This window comes from Vanessa cardui, chromosome 8 (genome assembly GCF_905220365.1).
Source record: "Vanessa cardui chromosome 8, ilVanCard2.1, whole genome shotgun sequence".
NCBI classification, from domain to species: Eukaryota; Metazoa; Arthropoda; class Insecta; order Lepidoptera; family Nymphalidae; genus Vanessa; species Vanessa cardui.
Window position 1 is genome coordinate 8,013,683 of NC_061130.1, and position 21,543 is coordinate 8,035,225.

The 21,543-nt window shown below is 30.2% G+C and overlaps 1 protein-coding gene across 1 annotated transcript in view; it reads right to left on the reverse strand.

The window, feature by feature from the left end:
• Positions 1–1,973: 1,973 nt before the first annotated feature.
• The window catches only part of LOC124531706 (ATP-binding cassette subfamily G member 4-like), a 35,984-nt gene continuing 16,414 nt past the window's right edge, over positions 1,974–21,543 (reverse strand). The window contains exons 3-10 of the mRNA XM_047106205.1: positions 14,548–14,734; positions 12,708–12,853; positions 8,120–8,358; positions 6,854–6,964; positions 6,318–6,469; positions 5,695–5,881; positions 4,803–5,059; positions 1,974–4,730 (exon numbers count right to left, since the gene is read on the reverse strand). Of these exons, the coding sequence (XP_046962161.1) occupies positions 4,386–4,730; positions 4,803–5,059; positions 5,695–5,881; positions 6,318–6,469; positions 6,854–6,964; positions 8,120–8,358; positions 12,708–12,853; positions 14,548–14,734 (1,624 nt within the window). The 3' untranslated portion in view covers positions 1,974–4,385. The remainder of the gene's footprint in view (positions 4,731–4,802; positions 5,060–5,694; positions 5,882–6,317; positions 6,470–6,853; positions 6,965–8,119; positions 8,359–12,707; positions 12,854–14,547; positions 14,735–21,543) is intronic.

Sequence of the window (21,543 nt, forward strand, 5' to 3'; positions counted from 1 at the left end):
TCCGTGAAGACTGATTTTTTTTTTATCAGATACACTTGTATTTTTCATTATCAATTATTTTAATTCGTTATAATTATAAGATTACGTTATAACTATATTTTTCCGTAATTGCGTTTACGTTATAACAAGAATTTAAGCAGATTAACTGAATGCCAAGAAAATAATGTATATAAAATACACCACTTCAATATGTTCTTAGGAGTGAGATGATCTGATCGGGAGACCTTTCGTATAATTATGCTAAAGACATCACTACTAAAGTTTGGCGTAGCCATAAAGATTGGTCAGCTTCCAAAAAGGTAAGAGTATCTCTTTTTAATATTAGAAAAACATAACTATAATTTAATATATTTTTTAATTTGAATTCATAATTTAAGTTCGTATACATCCTAACGTCCCAAACTCGTCTGTGAAGTAGGATATTATCTCATCTGTCTTTATGGACTTTATAATGTAATAAATACCTAATTTATTCGTTGTTGGATTTTGAATAGTTATTAAAATGTAAACGTTAAGTAAACCAGTTGTGGTTAATTTATTTAGTTTTTTTAACACGATTAATAAAATGTAAAGAAATAGCTGATCACAACTATTGTAATAATAAAAATACTCAGATATAAATATATTAAATTTAACGACTTAAACTTTAAAAAAATATACTAATTATTTCTTGGAATTAAGTAATAAAATTGGGTAAAAAATAAACGTACAGATGTAATTAATATTTTTTATTTACAAGGAAACAAAAGTGTTAAGATTTCGTGATCGATTTATAATTACTTATTATGATAAGAAAATTCATAAGACACTTATTATTTTAATTCATTGAACACGTTTACGCTTTATAAATGACACTAATTATGTAATAATATATATATATTTTTTAATTACAGTGAGTAAATATTAATTTCTAAAACCATATAATAAAAACAACAGATTTTCTTGTCTCAACATAATTAAAATAGTTTAATCGATTTTTAAACTAAATGTTTCCTTCTTGTTATGATTATGAATTTTGTAATAATTAGAACTATTTGAACACTTATTAGGATAATTGTAAATTAGATAAAATAAGTGATTAATGTTAATTGTCGTGAAGATAGTGAACAGTTTCGTTAAGTCTTATTACCTATGTCGTGATTTTATCTTTGTTTGTGGGCATAGGTTATTAAACATTAAGTTTTATTATTAACCTTGTGCTAACTTGACATATTTAAATGTTATGTGGATCGTTTTTTGTCGGAATTTGCCTTGATTTTTGGATGATATTGGACCAAGTTTATATTTAATTTCGATTATAATCACAGTATCATAATATACATAATAATTCTTTGTTTAATTATAATAAATGTATAAAATATATTAATTATTTGTATTTTCCAAAATATCAAATTAATGTTAGTATATGCTTTGTAGCATTAGTTATATTTATTTGCTATTTACATGTTACTTATGTACTATTCACAGAGAATCGAGCATAATAGATAAGGACCTCTCGGCTAATAGTTCCACTAAGTCAGAATGAATGAGTGATGAATGACCTCCCTCAACAAACAATAACATGTAGCCCCACTTTACTCTGTTAAGCAAATAAGAACCCTATTACGTGAATAGTAGAGACGTCATGTGGGACCAGAAAATGTAGTGGAAACTAAAGTAGCACAGCAAATGAAGGTTATCGACAGCGAATAAGGTGTTTGAAAATTCTCCGTCAACATTTGTTGGATATATATAATTTATTCAGCAGCTTTATTAAAAACCTACTCCTGGAGTTTATTTCTTGGATTCTTGAATAGTGCTATGCCTAATCTTCGTTCGAATGTAATTTTAAATCGCATTGAAATATAGATTTGTACACATATTTGACTATAATAGAAAATCGGTAACCATTTCTGTATTTATCAATATAAAATCCGTTGTTTGACTGCCAATGAAAAAAATACAAAGAAGAAAAGGGGAAAAAAATTAATAAACAAGTTATTAATATTTTTATTTTACAAACACCATGTATATGTATAAATTAACATTGACTGTAATTGCTCCATACTTATACAAAAATCTCATTTTATACAATAAAGTTACAGTAATTACTATATAAACTAAATAGCTCTAAATCACAGATCAATGTTTAATGCCTGTTTCGATTTATGCTATTGGAATGTATCCTTAGACATTGTACCTATTCGGGATATGACTGACGGGATAAGTATAATAAAGTGTCATTTGTAGAGAATGTATAGTACAGATCATCGATCGGCTTATTTCTTAAAACTAAAATATACTTGACAAGAAATATTACCCACTTAACTAAAGTAACATCTGGATATGGAGTGTTTCTCACTTCACCTAGCGATTCTAACAATATGTTTACTAATATATTTACAAAGTATAAGGCGTACATTTACTAAGCTGGTATATTCGATACTAGCTGCTCCATGCGGTTTCATCCACGTTAAACTTCACTGCCCCGCCTCTATGGATCGAAGCTTAAATTCGACTGATAGATCATGGTAATAGCGCTATCAGAATAATGCTCTTTAGCGTATGTTGTTAGTAGGGATTTATTTAATTAGTTGAAATTGAATATTATTCTGTGTTAAAAGGATAACATTTTTGGAAAGGATAGACGTGAAATGTCGGTGGGAACTTAACACATACATAGAATAATTACTTACAGAGTTGTGACTTTACCATCGTGCGCATACACTTGAAATGTTAGTATCCTTTTAGAAACTACCCAAACAATCCAAAAAATCTTATAAGTTTCATTCATTAAAGGTATCATAAAAATCGAATTTAATCATTTGCACATTGTATTTATATATAGTCAGACAGCAATTATAAAATGTATCTTTGGTATACCCATATTATAAAAACAGACTTCACACAAGGAAACTAAGTTACAAATAACGGTTCAAAATATTGGTTCTTGCGATAAGAATCGGCAAGAAATTGGCAATAATTATTCTTTAAAATTAAAAATATACAATAATCATTACATTTATGGAATGTTGGTATGTTCGGGGTTTTATAAGGCCTGCTTGTAAATAATCGAATTCTAAAACGCTTTATATAAACTATAAATTCTTATATAGAAAGTCTTATCAATGAATAACTGTGATGTAAAAGTAAGAGTTGGATTTATTAATTGATCATTTTAAAGTATGTGCAAGATTTGATTCTAGAAACAAAAAACTTACTCTAGAAGAATGTATTAACTTGGTTAAACTTACTTAGTGTTTAAAAAAAAATCATTTAATAATAATAGGTCTCAAATGTTTTATTTTCATGCAATGTCCGTGCAATTTTAACCTTACAAAGATAAGCTGGGCTGTATCTCAATGGGCTAAGACAAATTCATTCGATTCGAATCGTAACGATTTCGTCTTTTCTCCGTTAATATATGATCACGTGATCAAACGTATATAATATCATTTATATAAATATTTATCATTTTCTAGAATTAACGGATTCGTCGATCGATATGTAACTTGTCTAGACCCTATGATTGTAACTTTGTAAGAACTCACATAGAATCTCACTTTTAAAATATTGACAACCGACTTACAAGAAATATGTCGTAGCTTTCTGAAATTTTAGAATCGTGTTTTGCAGAGCAATTCTGTAAGAATTCACTTCGTTACTCACTCGTGAAATGTTGACACACGAAGTAAGGGGATACGCCATTATAATAAGTGCATCTTATAAATTTAATAATTAGACACACTCTTTTTCTGCGTTGAGTACCGACTGTCTTCTTACAGAATACCTCTACTACGTTTAGTTTCAAGTTTGTTCGTACATAATGTATATTAGTTTAAAAAAATGTATTTACAGATCAATAATAGATACAAACCGATATAATAATTTTTAAGAACACATTTTGAGCAAACGCTATATGAAATAGTATAAGTATGTAATTCAGGCGAGTAGTTTGAAGGTTTTACTTTGAGGGTTTTTACAATTTCCTTGTATCAGTAAAGTTGACAGTTATAATGTTAAATGTAGTAAGATCAATTGTCTCGTTTGAGATTCTCATCACCAAACTACATATTTTGACAATATATTGTATCATCTTTTACAAATCATTATCTAGAATTAAAAAAAAATCTAAAATTATATATTACTCTGTTAAAATATTTATTTTAAGTTAATATATTATTATTTTAAATTATACAAACGTATAAGCGATTGTTTCGTAAATCAGTAACAATTTTCACTTAATCTTGTTATTGTTATTTTGGTATTTGTTCTTTGATTAATTATGATTGAATTTATAAACAATAATGTAACGTAATATGTTTCAATTATGTATGCGTCAGTTCTAATCACAGCCATTTTCAAATACGCCGGAAGTCTTTACCCAAAGAGTATATTATTGATTTTCACCATTTACTCTTTAATCTTAACTTTAGCACGCCATAAGAACAGGCTATGAATACAAACGCTATGGCAAATAAAGCAGCAACGACAATTGAGAACTTTTCACCCAGCATTCCGTTATCCTTTAAGAATTGCGCAGGTTGTGCGTAATGACAGTATATATCTGTGCACAGAAGCTTCGGCCGATCCATTCCAAAGATTGATATGACCAAACCAGCGAGGCCGTGCTTCAGAAACGATAATTGGAACAACCATCGCATGAAAACTGGTGCGTCGCTGTATCGAAGGAAGAATCCAGAGAATATTGTAAACGGCATTATGAAAAACGGCCCAAATACGACTCCATTCTGTAAGCAAAATTAAATTTAAAATTATGTTTTAATTACCTCAACAAAAAACTTTTTATTTATATTACTCACCTTAATATTAAACATGGATCCGTTGAAGAGACCAATACACAACGCCACGTACGAGACCAATAAGAGCGTACAGCAGAATATAAGAAAACGTATATAGTCTGCAGGTTGTCCCGTCAGCCAATACGTTATGCAGGCGAACGCAAGCGTACAGACGGTTTGTGTCGGCAACACAGACGCCAGTGTCGACGAGTAGTACGCTCCAGTATTATACCAGCGGTTGAAGTGCTCTCTTCGTATGACAGGGATCTGCTCTGGAACTGATAAAAAAAATTACATAAACTATTTTTCAGTGTAGATTTAAGCGTCAATAGCGCAATGGTTTACTGGCTGCCTAGCCATGTAAAAAGACGCAGGTTCCATACTGACCCCTATTGTTCGATTGTCGTCCTAACACAAATGATAAGCTTGAAAAGAGGGAAAAATTGGAATCTTTGCAATATCTTAATTAATTAGTGTCATTGCTAGTATTCTTTTAAAAACAAAAAAATAGTTTCTGAAAAATATATATCCACTTTTTAAGAAAAACATTGTAGTATATTAACAACACAGTGGCTTTAACACGTGGAACTTAATCGATATTTTCGCTTTAAAATCTGAACACTTCGGATTATGTATCCATTTGCATTTTTTAATAATTAATTTAGAGCTCAGTGTAACGAATACATTGAAAGGAAACTTGCATGTGTTAGTAAAAATGTTTACTATATGTTTATCAACAAATCAGTTTTGGAGTAGCATTGTTGATTACGTTCTAAGCATTGAGACGAGAGAAGATCTTTAACGAATAGTGTCACATATACATATTGTTACTTGTTTATCAAATTTAAAATGCTCGCGCATTGTACAGGTATTAATAAAGGCTTTAATCGAGATATAGTATAATGATACTTACAACTAATAGTTACAGCACTGAATGCTGTGAACATCAGAAACATAAGGCTGAAGTAGAGGAAGTTATAGTTGTCTCTGACGTATTTAGCATCTTCACCGACATTGTAGAAGAGAAAGCCAACAAATAAGGCCATTGAGCAATGTATGCCCGTGATCATAATCGTGAAGGATGGATTGCGCCAGATAGACTGAAAACACATTATAAATAGATTACCTTGTTATATATAATATTATTTCCATTAGCTAAATTGCTTAACGATACATTGTAACATTTATAGGAAATTTGGTTAAAATTGCTCGGATAAATAGTGATAGCAATCAGTGTGTTGATATGAATCGCATCATCATAAATACAGGATTTGTTTAAAATTATAATAGAACAATTATTATAAGCACCATTATCATAAAACTGATAGAAAAGAGAAGCCCATGTGTGAAGCAACTTATCCCGTCTTTTAACGACTCACAAAAATGATTAATATTTATATATTTCGGTATGAATAATGAGTGAAATGGTTTAATTTTATACTGCGACATTTAATGCCAAAGTCTATGGCATAAATACTTAAGATTAGATCACACTCATTGTAGCTACCTAATTTAAAAAAAATCGTCAGCAATTACCATTAAAGCTCTTCTTGTCAAAATTGTAAATTGTTTCCAAGAAGAAGTTGGGTATGTACTTTTAAGGGCTAACAGGATTTTACTAGTAGGATCTTCTTTAGGTGGAGGCAGTGTTGTCAAATACACTTCTTCAGATTTACTCCTTTTATATTCTGAAAAAGTAAAAGATTTATAATCAGAAAATTAATTCTCTGCCCGAAGGTTGCCAAGAGGATATCGCTGCTTTTGCGATAAGTTAGTTTATTGCACCTTGAATCATATAAAACAACTTTGTATGCTCCGTAATCTATTGTATGCCAATTAAATATATTTTGATCATTGGAGTGTAATAAAGTGGAAGTAAATACATAATCTGAATTAGATTCAATCTTCAATATTTGGAAAGTTACATTATTAAGAGGCTTTAAACAATTTTTTCAAAATAAAATAACTTATTTAAATTATTCTGTTTGCTGCGTATGGCGGCTGACATTAATATTTATTTAAGATATAAAATTAAAAATAAAAATTATTAAACGAATTAAATATAAACTTACCTATTAACTTTCTATCAGTCTCATTTGACGTATTTTGAGTCCAATTTTCATTTTTACCATTATTTGCGGATTCAACTAATATATCTTCATAGTCTTGACATATTTCTATGACTGAAATAAAATATATATATACATAAAAATTATATACAAATGAGCAAAGACATTATATATAAAACAGTTTAGTATCTCTTTCTTAGGTGTTTGTGCGGCGAAATTTATTTTCCCTTTGGTAGTTATTGATAATCTTTATTAACATCAATTAAAAATTGGAAGTAAAAGAAGAAAAAATGAACATTCAAAACAAAGTAATATTTGATTTACTAAAGCTTTTAATCAAAATTATACTCTAGTTTTGGTCACTCGATTGACATGCCACTTCGAAAATGTATCATGATGTCCATATTTTAATATCATGCACGAGCAGCGCTTACAAGAGTTTTTGGTGATAAACAAACTCATAGTTTGCATCAAGACAAGGTTTATAAAATCATATAAAAGTAACCTTCATTTTAAATACTGTAAGCTTGTCAAACTTACGCAATGCTAATACAATGAAAGATATAGATGAATTAGATTACTTTAACTGATAGTATAATCTTACAGTATAATTATAAGATAAAATATTGGACATATTACAAGGGTTTCATTTCCAAAATTTATGATACCAGATAGTTAATATTAATAAGCTATGAAAAATGTTTTGATTTGTTACATCTTTCATTAAGAATATGAATAATAAAAAAAAACATTAATTTAAAGAAAAATATATCTATTGTTCGGGTAAAATCTGTGATGTATGTTTTTGTTATTTGCTTTTTTTGAGAATATGTTGTTAATCTATTGAGGATAAGAGGATTGTATCATTTAAATTATATTTTGCGCTATAATTTTTCAGCTATACTGGTATATCATTTAAATGTGCTGTTGTATCCATTGTAAAATATATTATCGTATAATTTAATCTTATCATATTAGTTTAACTTAATGAGGGAGTTTTACCCGTGATATTAAGATTTTTTCATTTAATTTTAGTTGCCGAGAATACTGAAGTTTAACTAGTTACGTTTCTCACATGCAAAGCTACTCGATTGACTGCAGTCTCGTTGCAATATTATTTAATATTTAGTTTTGTAATTCAAAACACACCTACATTATTGTTATCAGAGGACTTCGGATGTCATCGCTGGTAAATAAATTCTCTCTGTCGTTGTTTAAATCTGATTATTAAATTAAGATCAAATTCATTATAATAGCATATTTACTTACAGAAGTCAACAGGGTTATGGTATGGAGGACATATGAGGTTCATTGTGTTCAGGTACGGTAGGAGTCTCTGTACAGATCCCATGTAAGCACATCTCCCAGCAGCAACTGCGTAGAGCCGGTCAACCATGTAAAGAAGCATCGCGGAAGGCTGGTGCATGCTGATCACAACCGTTCTTCCTTGCCTTGCTAATAGATGCAGGAGATACATCAGTTGTTTTGATATTGAACTATCTAGGCCACTGAAACAAAGACACGTAATATTTTAACATGGTCATTAAATATGATCGATAAGTTCCTTCCTAAAACTAATAATAAAGACCCAGAAACTCAATTTTTGGTCTGCTACTCTTAACACAAGCTTTGAGACTTAAATTATTAGTCACTAGCTGTTACCCGCGGCTTTGCTCGCGTAGAATATGACTATACCTATTTATAAATTAACAAGATATTACTTTGGAGGTCTTATCTCTTTGGTTCCATAAAAGTGGCCTATGCCCTTTCTCATGCTCTAGACTATTTGTATACCAAATTTCATTTAAATGTGTCCAGTAGTTTTGGCTTATTAGCGAGACACACAGATAGAGAGAGAGAGACAGAGTTACTTTCGCATTTATAATATTAGTATGGATAATTGTTATACTTGATTTATAATGTCTATGAGATTCATACAGTTGAGTCTGTATGAAAACGAAGTTTGTACACTTAGTACTTATTTACAGAAATGGCTAGAAAGAATGTTACTTTTGAGATGACCTCAGTCAGAGAAGTATGGAAGGAGAACACATGCTGCGCCGACTCCAAAAAAAATTGGGATATGGGTTTTCTACAATTATTACCATCTTTATTTCGTAAAGCAAACTTACCCATTATATAAGTTATTATCAAATGTCATATTTCGTATAAATAAATTTAGTAGATCAAAACACAGTCAAGGTGTTCACTGGACCTCAGATAAGATAAAATGATACTCATTATAAGATACTACAACATATTACTCACAATTAGTATAATTTGATAATTGAATAATGTAATGAATAATTTTGCTATTTATTACTTATTTCTATTTTTAAAGCAAATGCCACGGACTTGTAGGTATAGACAGATTTATTCACACGATAGTGTGAAAAGTTACATATCAGAAAAAAAGCTATATAATATTTGCAAATCAAAAAACAACTAACTAATGCTAACAGTACAGATTTTACTTGCAATTTTGTTCGTATTGTTTTTGTATTACTTAATCATGTCTTTAAAATAATGGTTATAGTAGAAAAAAAGTACGCTAACGTACTTGAAAGTTGGTAAGTTCTGTGAGAGACGCGTTTGGGACTGGAGTAGAGCTCTATAAATGAGAGGGGTCTCACAGGAAATAATTATTGGTTAATTTCTCGTCTCATTCATATTTAAGTGTTATCTGGTAGATTTGTTATCCATTAGATAAGGCATAGGCAAAGGTCATTACCAGATGATAATATTTTATTGCTTTTTAAAATTGTTTGATCTAAGCTTTACTTATATTTGGACCTTAAATAGACATAAACGAATGAATCAATAAATACATATTAAAAGTTCATATTTTCATTCTTATAATTGTAGGTTAATGCTTTTAGAACGTTAATTTTTTGAAAGAATGTCTTGTGGTATAAAAGTGTAATATGTTTATAAAGCAAACGTTTCATATTATGAATGACTCAACATTGGAATGAAATTGACATTTTCGAAACATAAAATGTTTTATAAAGAAATCCTTTGCACTTTCCTTTGAGGTTTTTTTAGGTCTGAGAATCTGGTATTTCAATTTCCAAACTGGAAATAGATATTCATGCCCTGTACAAGTCAGTTTGATTTTTTTGATAGATAGGCTAGTGACGGGAATGAGAAAATATCTAGTAGCCCAAAAAATAACGTTTTAAAATACTTGTAACTGTGAAGAGATGGTTTTTCAGAAGAATTTCTACATACAATACATCCAGTATTTTGGTGAGAAATTCTTTATTGCACTAGACATATAAAAATTGGGTTGATAAGCGATGGTGCGTATATCCATAATAAGTACCTATTTAATATAACACAGTTATTTTTGAACCTCCGAATTCAAAAAGGTGGTTCCGAACCTCAAAGTAAACAACTTTTTCAAAGAAAAAAGGGTTGAAAAGTGAAAAGATATTCGACACTCCTATAGAAAACTACTCGACAACGTGTTCGAAACGACTTACATATTTAAATTTGGAGACTCAAAAATAACCCTATATGTAAAAAAAGTTGAAAAATAAAATAGTTTTTTCTTTAAAACAGTTTTTATCAAGGAAGAGGAGCACAGCCAAGATCATTCGCACCAGAGTCGCCTGAGCTTGTGTCGTCATCTCGAAGCTTAATTATTATTCCTTGTTCAATAAAATTGTCAAAATGGACGTCGCGCATCCCTACTGTACCGATATAACATTGTACAAGCGTCTTTTATTATCTGTGTTTCTGTTAAAATTTTACTTTGAAGCAATAAGAAGCTATAAAAAAATTCGGATAATACTTGAATCTTTAAGGACTTTTGTGTTATATGTACTTTTTTTTAAATATTTTTACAAATTTATTATCATTAAACTACAAAAAAATATATTTTAATAATTGCAAAGTTATGTGGATCAAAAAAATTAACATCTGTCCAAAGGTTAAGCTAAATTGTACAGGGTATGTATGGGTTGTAATACGCATGGTTAAAGATTCTGACTTTTGACTTTAATTTTAATTAATTTAATTAGCTTTAATTAGCTCAAATATTTTTATGACATGTACACTTTTACACTTTAATAAATAAAATGTAAATGTTTTACATATACCCGTAAAACTTTATTGTTATTTAGAATTGACCTTTGATATCTTACTCATAATCATTGTTTTGTTGACGTACTATAAAAAGTAGGAGTTTATGGTGACTCAATACTCTGATAAGATTGTATGTCAGTCTGCATGACAAATATATATTTGGGAAATGTAAAGCGCAGATACCTATGACTAACAGGCAACCAGGTGTCTTTTGTGATGATATTTTTAAGTGTTTTATGTAACAGATAAATAAAAGCTGTTTTTTTAAATCAATAGCTATCAACGTTTGTTATCTAAAGCTATCGTTAAAACATTTATAAACATAATAAAACTGTACGTAGGTAGATTGGCAAGTTAATAATTGTAATAAATATAAATTAACTATTTCATCATGGTCTACATTCTACACTATCACACAAGTTCTTCGAAACTGAAACCAAACAATACTAAGTATTGTTGCTTGACGTTAAACGTGATAAGTAGGTCTACCGAACTAGGCAGACTTTTTTATACGGGAGATAGGTGGACTGCCTAATAGGCTACCTGGTGGTGGTCACCATTGCTCAATTATATTGGTACTTTAAGAAATATTAATTGGATCGGCATTAGAAATTCGCATCCCGAATTTGATGATAGTAGGGGTTGTTTCTTAAAGGGTTTGTTCCCCTCTCTCGAAATTTACCACTCCAAACCCGCGGAAACCCATAGTTTTTTTTAATGTGCGTTTAAAGTTACGTGTAACGGATCGATATTTTACATTATAATTAACATTAAATCATTATTTTTATGTTTGTTATCTCTTTTCTGTATTATATTTTAACAAATACTATATTAATTTATAGTAAAAATAAACGTGTAAAAATTTAATTTAATTTTGTAGTGTAGTGATTCTTTTGTAAAGAAAATAATAATCACCCAGAAGATTTTACGAACATGATAATAGAATACAATATAACATAAAATATAAAAAAAGATCCATTTATCGCATTATTAAATGTAGTCAAGTATATATACAGATAAATGGTTCTTATAAATTTCTAAAATATACCTATTGTTGTTTCTATTTTTCACCCAAGATTAACAGCTGTGAGGGGTACAGGAGTGGCGAAGCCACTCCGGCAATAAAAATAGTAGATAGTTATAATAGCCAAGGATAGGTTAGGTTAGGTTAGATTTTATAACCAAACGCTGCGCAAGCCGAGCGAGCGAAGCGAGCGTGCCGCGGCAGCGTCCGGCGCAGCGCCAGATATCACATTAAATACCAATAATTGGAATTTTATATCCCTCCCCTTCCAAAATTTAACTAACAGTACGATCTTGAAGATTTTAGTATTGAAATTTAAAAATTGAAAAAAAAAACTTATGATTCCGCGCGGGGGGAGTGGTGGTGTAGGTACTACACCACCCCCCTTACCCCCCACCCCTTCCCCAACCTTAAATTCGGGATGCGAATTTCTAATGCAATCCCTACTAATTCCTTATATCGTCATTGGGTCATCAACCTTTGAAACTAACATATAAAGACCCTTTTGTCTGTAGTTATACTGGCTAACTTATTCTTAAACAACAACACAATAATACAAAGTATTGCTGATTGGCGGTATTGATGATGAGTAAACAGTCGGGCTTGTACAAAACCCTAATACCAAGTGATAACTGTTATACTCTAGTGTCTATACACAAGGTGTTTCTATATATTTGATGAGTAAATTCAAGATATAGAAAATCAGCACTGTATACCTACTATATATTTTAATATGTTCCATACCTGGTTGGTTCATCTAAGAACATGACGGGAGGGTCGTTGACTAATTCTAATCCAATTGCTAGTCGTTTCTTTTGACCTCCCGACAAGTTGCACGCTCTCGAATGTCGCACTTTAGTTACGCCTAGGGAGGCTATGATTTCTTCGATCTGGAATTACAAAATGTTAAGAATGTTTACAACTTCTATGATAAACATGAAATAATAAGATTATTAAAGTGCTAGCTTCACAAATAAAGTAGTGAACATATTCTATATATTTTAACTATAGTAATAACGACTATTAAAGCTACGCATCGTTTCTTTTTGTACGGAGATCATATAAACGCGATTTGCATTCGCTTTACCCAAGCTATTTAAACGAATGAGTGACCATAATTGGGTAATTAGCCCCTAGAAGTACATTATGATCGCTTATTTTGATATTACTATTTTTTACTACAACAAAGCATATTATGCTTCCTTACAGTAAAAAATACTGTGTTAATGTATATTTTTTCCATTTTATAATTTGCATGGTTAGAATACAACTGAATTAAATGAATGAAATATAAGTAAAATTATGATTACATAAAAAATAATTTTAAAGGACAAACGTAAAAAGCAATTGTTTTAAAAGTCGTTTTCGTACGCAAAGCTTAAAAATTATTATTAGGAAAAAAAGTGAAATTAAACGATTTAGACTGTGTGTGGGCAATCACAGGGAAGATTAGCGATCTTATTACATAGGACGTAGGAGAGTGGGTGCGCAAATTCTTATTGTCTCTTATAACTCCTGTCAGATGCCAAATCAGATCAAGCGGAATCAACGGCTTTACGTACATTCATACTTTTCGAGGCATGGGTGTGTTAATATAAGTGATGATTTCTTTTCGTGATTGATCTCATAAAAAAAAAATCTTCTGTATTTATTTCTTCGTGTAATATAGCGAACAGATCCATGGGATAATATTAAAAATAGGGAGTTCTGCTCTTATAATCAAAATAACACGTTTATAATGCGCTTTAACAGTACGAAAAGGAAGTCTTCAAATTTCAAGTACCTATTTGATAATATTTAAGCAGTGTGTAGATAATCAGATAAACAGGCCATTGCCTTTTATATACATATATAGATAATGTTTAGATATTTTTCCTACAAATTTTAAAAGTCGTTTTTATTGTTGAAATATACGATTTTCGAATTTTGAAAAATGATACGTAATCGCTTCAAAAATAGAAACAAATAAAAAACCCAATTAAGACGATTAAATATCTTGAAATCGTTGTCATAAAAAACATAATGTTATACTTAGAACGAAGATTGTTATTTTATGTTAATTACTAAAAACAAAAAAATAGGTATAAATAACATCTTTTAACAGCATTTTGTTATGTATATTATCTTTACATTTTGTCCAAAAAAAAATTAAGTAAAGAATTGTTTTAATACAACGTTAATCAAGCCATGGCCTTCTGCAGTTTCCTTGCTCAAAAGTATGTTTAAGGAAAAAAATTGCTATGCTCCTGTGCTCCTGACAATTGGTTATTCAAATTCCATGGCAGGCAAGAAGGAAGTTATTAAGTTTTCATTTCTGAAATTCTTTTTGAATTTTGAAGAAGTTTGTTTCTTTCCTTTGCACGTAACACTGCTGATCCTGCGTCAAAACTCGTTTTGATCATGTCGAATTTTCCAGTTGTTGAGACCTGTGCTTGCGCAAATACCCGTGTACTATAATATGTCCTGCGCAGTTGACCAGACTCCCTTGAGAATGACCACCACGGTAGACATTAGTGTGGAGAAGAAGAATATAGAACGGATTGATCGTAATCGATTGAAATAAATAAATAAAGTTTGCCAATACCCGTTGCTTTTTTTGCTGTTTGCTAACATGATTCCCTAACTTCAGCTCAGCAGCAATTGTCAGGGATTCTTGTATGGTAAGCATTTCATGGACCTTGTCATCTTGCAGTATGTAACACGATCGTCTTCGAAACATTTTCTCGTTGCGGACTCTACCATTCACACAAATACTACCGTTTGTGGGCTTTCTGTAATAAAAAAAAAAATTAAATTAAATACAGTAAAAGCTCCTTATTCGCGGGGTATATGTTCCGTAAATATGCCGCGAATACAGAAACCGTGAATATGGAATGGTAATTTATATGGGATTATAGGGGATACGTTCCTAGGTGACAAAATAAAAAAACAAATATATAAAAAAAACAATTTTATTGAAGTTTTTGACCATATTGATTAATTATTATCTTCAGGCTTAGGCAATGGTTTAAAGAATTTCGTAATTCTTTCTTGCTTGGCAGTTTTTAAGAGCTCCTTCAATTCAGACTGATATTCAGCAGTGGCATTAGCAATTTTCCTCTTAAAAATAAGACTTCGTTCCATAGACGGATCAATTTTCATAAAGAAATCACAAAGCTCATTTGCCATTTTTAAACCTTCACTAAGATTTTTCAAATTAAATGTCACGTTTTCAGTGCTTGTTGAAGCCTCTTCTTCAATAGGCTGTGAATTTAACATTTCCTCCAAGTCGGTTTCAGTCAAATCTTCATTTTGCGATTCAAGCAACTCCTGAATGTCACTTGATTCTATCTGGTCGAACCCATCTCGTCCTATTCCATTCGCTATTTCGGCAATGTTTGCAGTTAAAGTTTGAATTTGGACAGATTCTTCGTCATTTTCCGCAGTCAAAACAGGCCACAGTTTTTTCCAGCATGATTTCAATGTGGATGGCTTCAGTTCTCCCAAAGATTCTTTTACGTTTACGATGCATTCTGCTATGTTAAATTTCTTCCAGCATTCCATAACATTCATATCAGGATCACATTCCATATTATCCAGTATGATTTTGAAGGTTCGTCTAATGTAATAGAGCTTAAAGGCCTGGATTATTCCTTGGTCCATAGGTTGAAGCAAAGCCGTCGTGTTGGGAGGTAAAAATGACACTTTTATATTTGGATGCATAGTTTCAAGTTCGCGAGGATGACCTGGTGCATTGTCCAAAACTAGAACGGCTTTAAAGTCTAAATTCTTTTTTTTTAAATAAGTTTCAACTTCAGAAACAAAACAATTCCGAAACCAGTCACAAAAAATAGCGCTTGTAACCCACGCTTTCTTATTAGCACGCCAAAACACTGGCAGGTTGTCCTTGTTTTGATTTTTTAAAGCACGAGGATTTAACGATCTGTAAAGCATCAGTGGTTTAATGACACAATCACCAGATGCATTAGAACATAGCAGCATTGTAACTCTATCCTTTGCTGCCTTAAATCCAGGGGCAGACTTTTCGCTTTTAGAAATGAATGTTTTGTTTGGCATTCTCTTCCAAAACAGTGCAGTTTCGTCTGCATTAAATACTTGTTCAGGTTTGTATCCTCCATCAGCTACTAGGTTTGCAAATTCTTCTGGATATTTTTTTGCTGCAGCAGTGTCTGCAGATGCAGCTTCTCCAACGATTTTAATACTATGCAATGATTGTCGCACCTTAAATTTATTGAACCAACCTTCCGATGCTTGAAATCCTCCATCTGTACATTCACCACCACCACTACCACCAGGTTCTTTAAAATGTGCGTAAAGACGCATTGCCTTCTCCCGGATCATTGGACCACTCAGGGGCATCCTTTTTTGGTTGCGGTCTTCGATCCATAATGACAACGCCACTTCCATTTTTTCTATTGCTGGATCACGAACAATTTTCGCTGACAGTGAAGTTGAAGCTACAGACGACCTTATTTTATCTTCGCATTTTTTTATCGATCGTACAGTTGATTCGTTGACATTGAATGAGCGTGATATGGATGCAAACGACTCTCCAAGACGTAAACGATCAAGCATTTCTATTTTCACTTTAAGTGGTAAAACTGATTTTTTACGCGTCGAAACTCGTTTTTCATTTTTTTTAGTCGACATTATAAGTTAGGAAGACAACGGAAGAGACGTGTTACTCGATCACAATTTTTGTAACGAATGGAAAGATGAAACAATAAAACACGTAAAGCGGCTCTTACCAAAGAACGGAACGTCTAATATGTGGCAGCATTTAACAATATACTTTATGCATTGAGTAATAAGGTTGCTTTACTTAAACATTTTGTTTGTTTACATTCTCAAAAACACCGACCGCGGCGAAGGCGGCTTATGTCAAAGGAAAAGTCGAAGCATTGCAGCGTCTATATCATATAACAACATACTTTAGGCATAGTTGTAATAAGGTCTATTTTATATTTTTTAATAGTCCATTTGACGGCGCGTTTACAAAGGAAACCGAATCCTTTTTAATAATATGTATGTACCGATGTACCGATTAGATCCGCGAATAAAGAAATCTTTAGCCGCGAATATAGGAATTGGGTCGCATATTTTTTATCCGCGAATAGTGAAAACGCGAATGAAGGAAGCGCGAATAAGGAGCTTTGACTGTACATAAGATGTCTAACTGTTATTTTAAAATTAATTATGTGACATTAATATTTAAATAAGAATAAAAAAATAATATTAGGTTCATGGTTAAATTTAATATTTTTCCTTCAGATGTGTAATGAATTTGAGGAATAAAATTATTCAAATTAAATCACATTATTTTATCAGTAATAAAAAAATACATACTATTGTATCAACGATATAATATTTGAAAAAAATATATTATCACTATTATACTTATTCATATATTTTAACTAAATTATTTAATTAAGAAAATTCAAATTTTCATATTATTAAAATAAAATATCAAATATTTTTTTAAAGTATTATTTAATCACATCAATATCATAATATATATTATACATATTATACAATTGGTGATTTCATTGTTATGTAAGGTATTTGGTAAAGCACACCTTTTTTTATTGTTACATTGAACATGTGTAAACAAACACAAATTGGCAAAAAAAAAATATTTATTAGTTAATTTCCTACCAAATTTATTTCGAACCAGCGGTAATTTTTAATTTGGAAATCATTAAGCAAGTGTAATACCACTATATTGAATAAAGGATTTTGATTTAATCTGAGATACAAAACTACAAGATAACTTTGTGCAATTTCAGTTAAATTATCATATTTTTATATTGTTACTAATACTTTATATACATGTTCACCTTGAATACATATTCAGTGTACTTATTACTAATGGACGCCCATTGGCAAAATAATGCTAATAAAAAATTAAACTACATTGTTTCAAAAGATAGGAAAAATTAGGGGTCAGCTGGAGGATACATTGTTATATAAAGGATTGTTAAATAATGCAATATTGATTTTTTAATTTGACATGTATTGTCAGTTTGAACGTAAAACTGTGAACATTTTATTTTATTAATTATAATGTATTTGAAAATTTTAGCACATAAAAGGTTAATATTGAAGGATAAAGATATAAATAATATATATAAACGTAATTTTGCTGTGATACGCAGAACAAACATTTTTTTTATAAAAAAATAATAATTCCCATGGCCGATTAGATTAAGGTGGACATCGTCATGAGTGGTCAACTAAACCCTCTTTTTTATTCTCTCTCATAATTCTTTTAGGATGATCGGACGATTAATATATAGATACTATGAAAATGTTTCAAAAACAACGTGATCCATAAATTGAGAATGTGAATTGAAAGGAAGCGGGTGAGGTCATTATAAATGAATACTTCCTTTATAATTTAGATACTTAGACATAAATAAGCGACAATAGCAGTACTCTTCTGTCAAGACTCATTTTGTATCTCAATCTGAAATGTTGTAGTCTGACTTGCGATGACACACCACTTTAATGCGTGTACCTATCGTTTAAATGTTATGATTATTTTATAATTGTAGTGTATACAAATCTATAATAATATATTCATTTGTATTATATGTATATTTTACATGAATATATATTATCTGTGTGTGTGTATCTGTCATCTCGAGTGACACATATCGCGAAAGCGCGGGAAAATTAATTTATGTATATTAATAGGCGCGCAGTGCAGACGGTGTGTGCGGGTAGCGAGCAGATATTTTAATATATATTACAATAATTATTGTAACATATAATCAATGTGGCTTATTACTTTTATTTTTGATATTTGACGATCGTATTCTGCTAGTTTCAATGTGCTCAAATTAAACGTGGCTATGTTTTTAGTTACAGAGCTTGAAATTTATTAATAAATACATATAAATAAAATAAAGACTACTAGTATTGCTCATAGTTGCCTCAAGGCTAAAAAATCCCTAAAAAATTTTAATAAAAGCTCTTCTTAGGAATGGTTCTAGTTGCGTTCATTAGATTCGCCATGACTTGACATTCCATCAAAATGAACAGGCATATATTTTGCTCATTGAATTTCTGTAAAAACAAACACTGTTTTAATATAATGATTTTCGTTTTCAATAATAAAAAAAATCCATATTATTTTTTTAGATGTTTTATGTCTTACACGAGGCACGAGCTCTCATATCAATTATAAAGATATATATGTATTACTAATGCAATTGTAAGTGTTTATCCGTTGTTTATACCAGGGGATTTATTGAGTATAAACATTGCCATTTAGCCATTTTACAGCATTTTAAACGTTCACACATAGTAAAATTCCATGAGACGCGAAAATAACTAAAATGTTGTAATCAGTATCAATTTCAGTACTTTGAGTTTAAGATCGTATTATATTTAATGGCTGATACTAAAAAAAACATCCGTGTTCGTTTTTTTACTATTTAAAATCAAATTATTTATGGAACCTAAGTCTATTTAGTACTAGTGAATATGCATCGTCATTTGTCAAAATTAAAAGAGATTTAAGTTTAAAAAAAAAAACAAATATATACTATATGAAAAAAGAGACTAGTTTTTTATTTTATTAGTGGCCATAACTTCCACTTTCCATGACTTTATGGTTTGTGGTCTAAATTAAAGGTAAAAGATCCATTTCATTAGCATTATATTGTAGTTTTGTGCACTGTGAACATTTGTTACTTGCTAAATAAAAGATAGTATTGAATATAAAATATTGTAGCAAATCGTATTAATTTTTTGACACAATTTCTTTACAAGTATGAGTCCAACAATCAAAAATTACGTACAAAAGCTATAAAAAAGGAGATAGTTTTTTTTATACATATATTTTTATTTCATTTAGTTTTAATAGATTCTTCCATACGATTTTAATTATTTTCTTATCTTGGTATAAATAGTTATTTATTTATTTAAACGTTTTACATTAGAAGATTATTGGTGTCCTTTTGTATTACTTTAATTTTACTTGTATGATATGTGTAGCAGGTTCCCTTATTAATAAAACTGGCTAGAAAAAAAAAGTTAAAAAAAAAACAAAAGCGCGCGAAACTGCATTAAATCGCCATTATTTTTTCTTTTTGGACGTGGACTGTAAGGTCGATATTGTTGCGACTTCTAAAAGTGTTACTTTTGATTTATTCGGATTTGTAAGCTAACCTGAGTAAGTTCATTACCTCAATTTTTATGATTTGGTGATTTATTTATGTTAAGTTAAATTTGAAGTTAGACCTATTTTTGGTTTGTTGTTTGTATTATGTTGTTTAAAGTATTATATATTTTTGTTAAAAACGATTTCATTTTTTAAATCTAATCTTGATTGACTTATAGAAGTGTATATATGTATATATATATATATATATATATATATATACACTATTATATATACATATATATAGTAATTTTGTTTCTTGTTTCTTTATTATATTATACATGTTATATATACAAAAACCTTCCTTTCGAATCACTCTATCCATTTATTAAAAATCGCATCATCCTTTGCATAATTTTAAATATCTAAGCATACATAGGGATAGCCACTTTGTTTTATACTATGTAATGATTAGTAATCTTTTTGATGTAATGAAATGCATATAAACGTCGCGTGTTGCGTGTGGTCTGATTCTGTAAATTACCTTTGAATTACATAACTTTAATGTTTGCTTTTTAAGTAAGTACTAAAACACTTGAGACTACTCTCGATGTTCGCCTATTAATATGTACATATAAATATGAAACGTTAATAACGTTATCTATAAGTGTTTAGCACACCACGTTACACGTTTGCCAGGGAAGTATGAAACAGTCTATGTGTTTGATCTAATTATTTGAAACGACATAGCAGTCAGGAAAAAATATCATTTTAGACAATTTTATTATTTTATTGTTCAAAACTATATCACAATAAATATATTAGTAATAATTGAGGGTAATTTGACGAAACACGTAATTTGTTTATTATTTTCAAATTGTGTTTTCCAAACAGAAAAGATTTTGCTATAATCACTAGATCATAATTAAGATAAAAGTAAAGTATATTAAATATTATAATATGACGGTAAGTCGCTTTTAATGATTCTATGATAAATAACTTCCAGAATCACGTTTAATGTCGTCCGCAGTAGATATCAATCGATTCAATTCAAGGACTCAATAGAAGCATTAAATAATTTTTTTAGTCTCATATATCATAAATATTATTTTGGGGATTAAGATTGATCAAATTTTACTAGTCACGCGTGTTTAAGATCAAATTTTAGTAAAATTTGAAACTAAAAAATCCTACAAAAGTATCCAGTTTCATTCGTTCTCTATATTATCCCTGATATTAATATGAGAGTTATACTTTCGGGAGTCAGTTCCTCTTCAGTCAACGAAACCATCCCGTCCTAACTCAATTTCAATGTATGAGAGTTAGGACGTGGAAGCTATGATACCGTAAGTAAACATTTGTTAAATTTATTATTATATCCTAAAATTGACGCCTTGGCCGTAATTCGATCCCCATTCACGTTTGTATTCGCTTTGTTTAAAACTATAGCCCTTTAGACTCATGCCACGTACA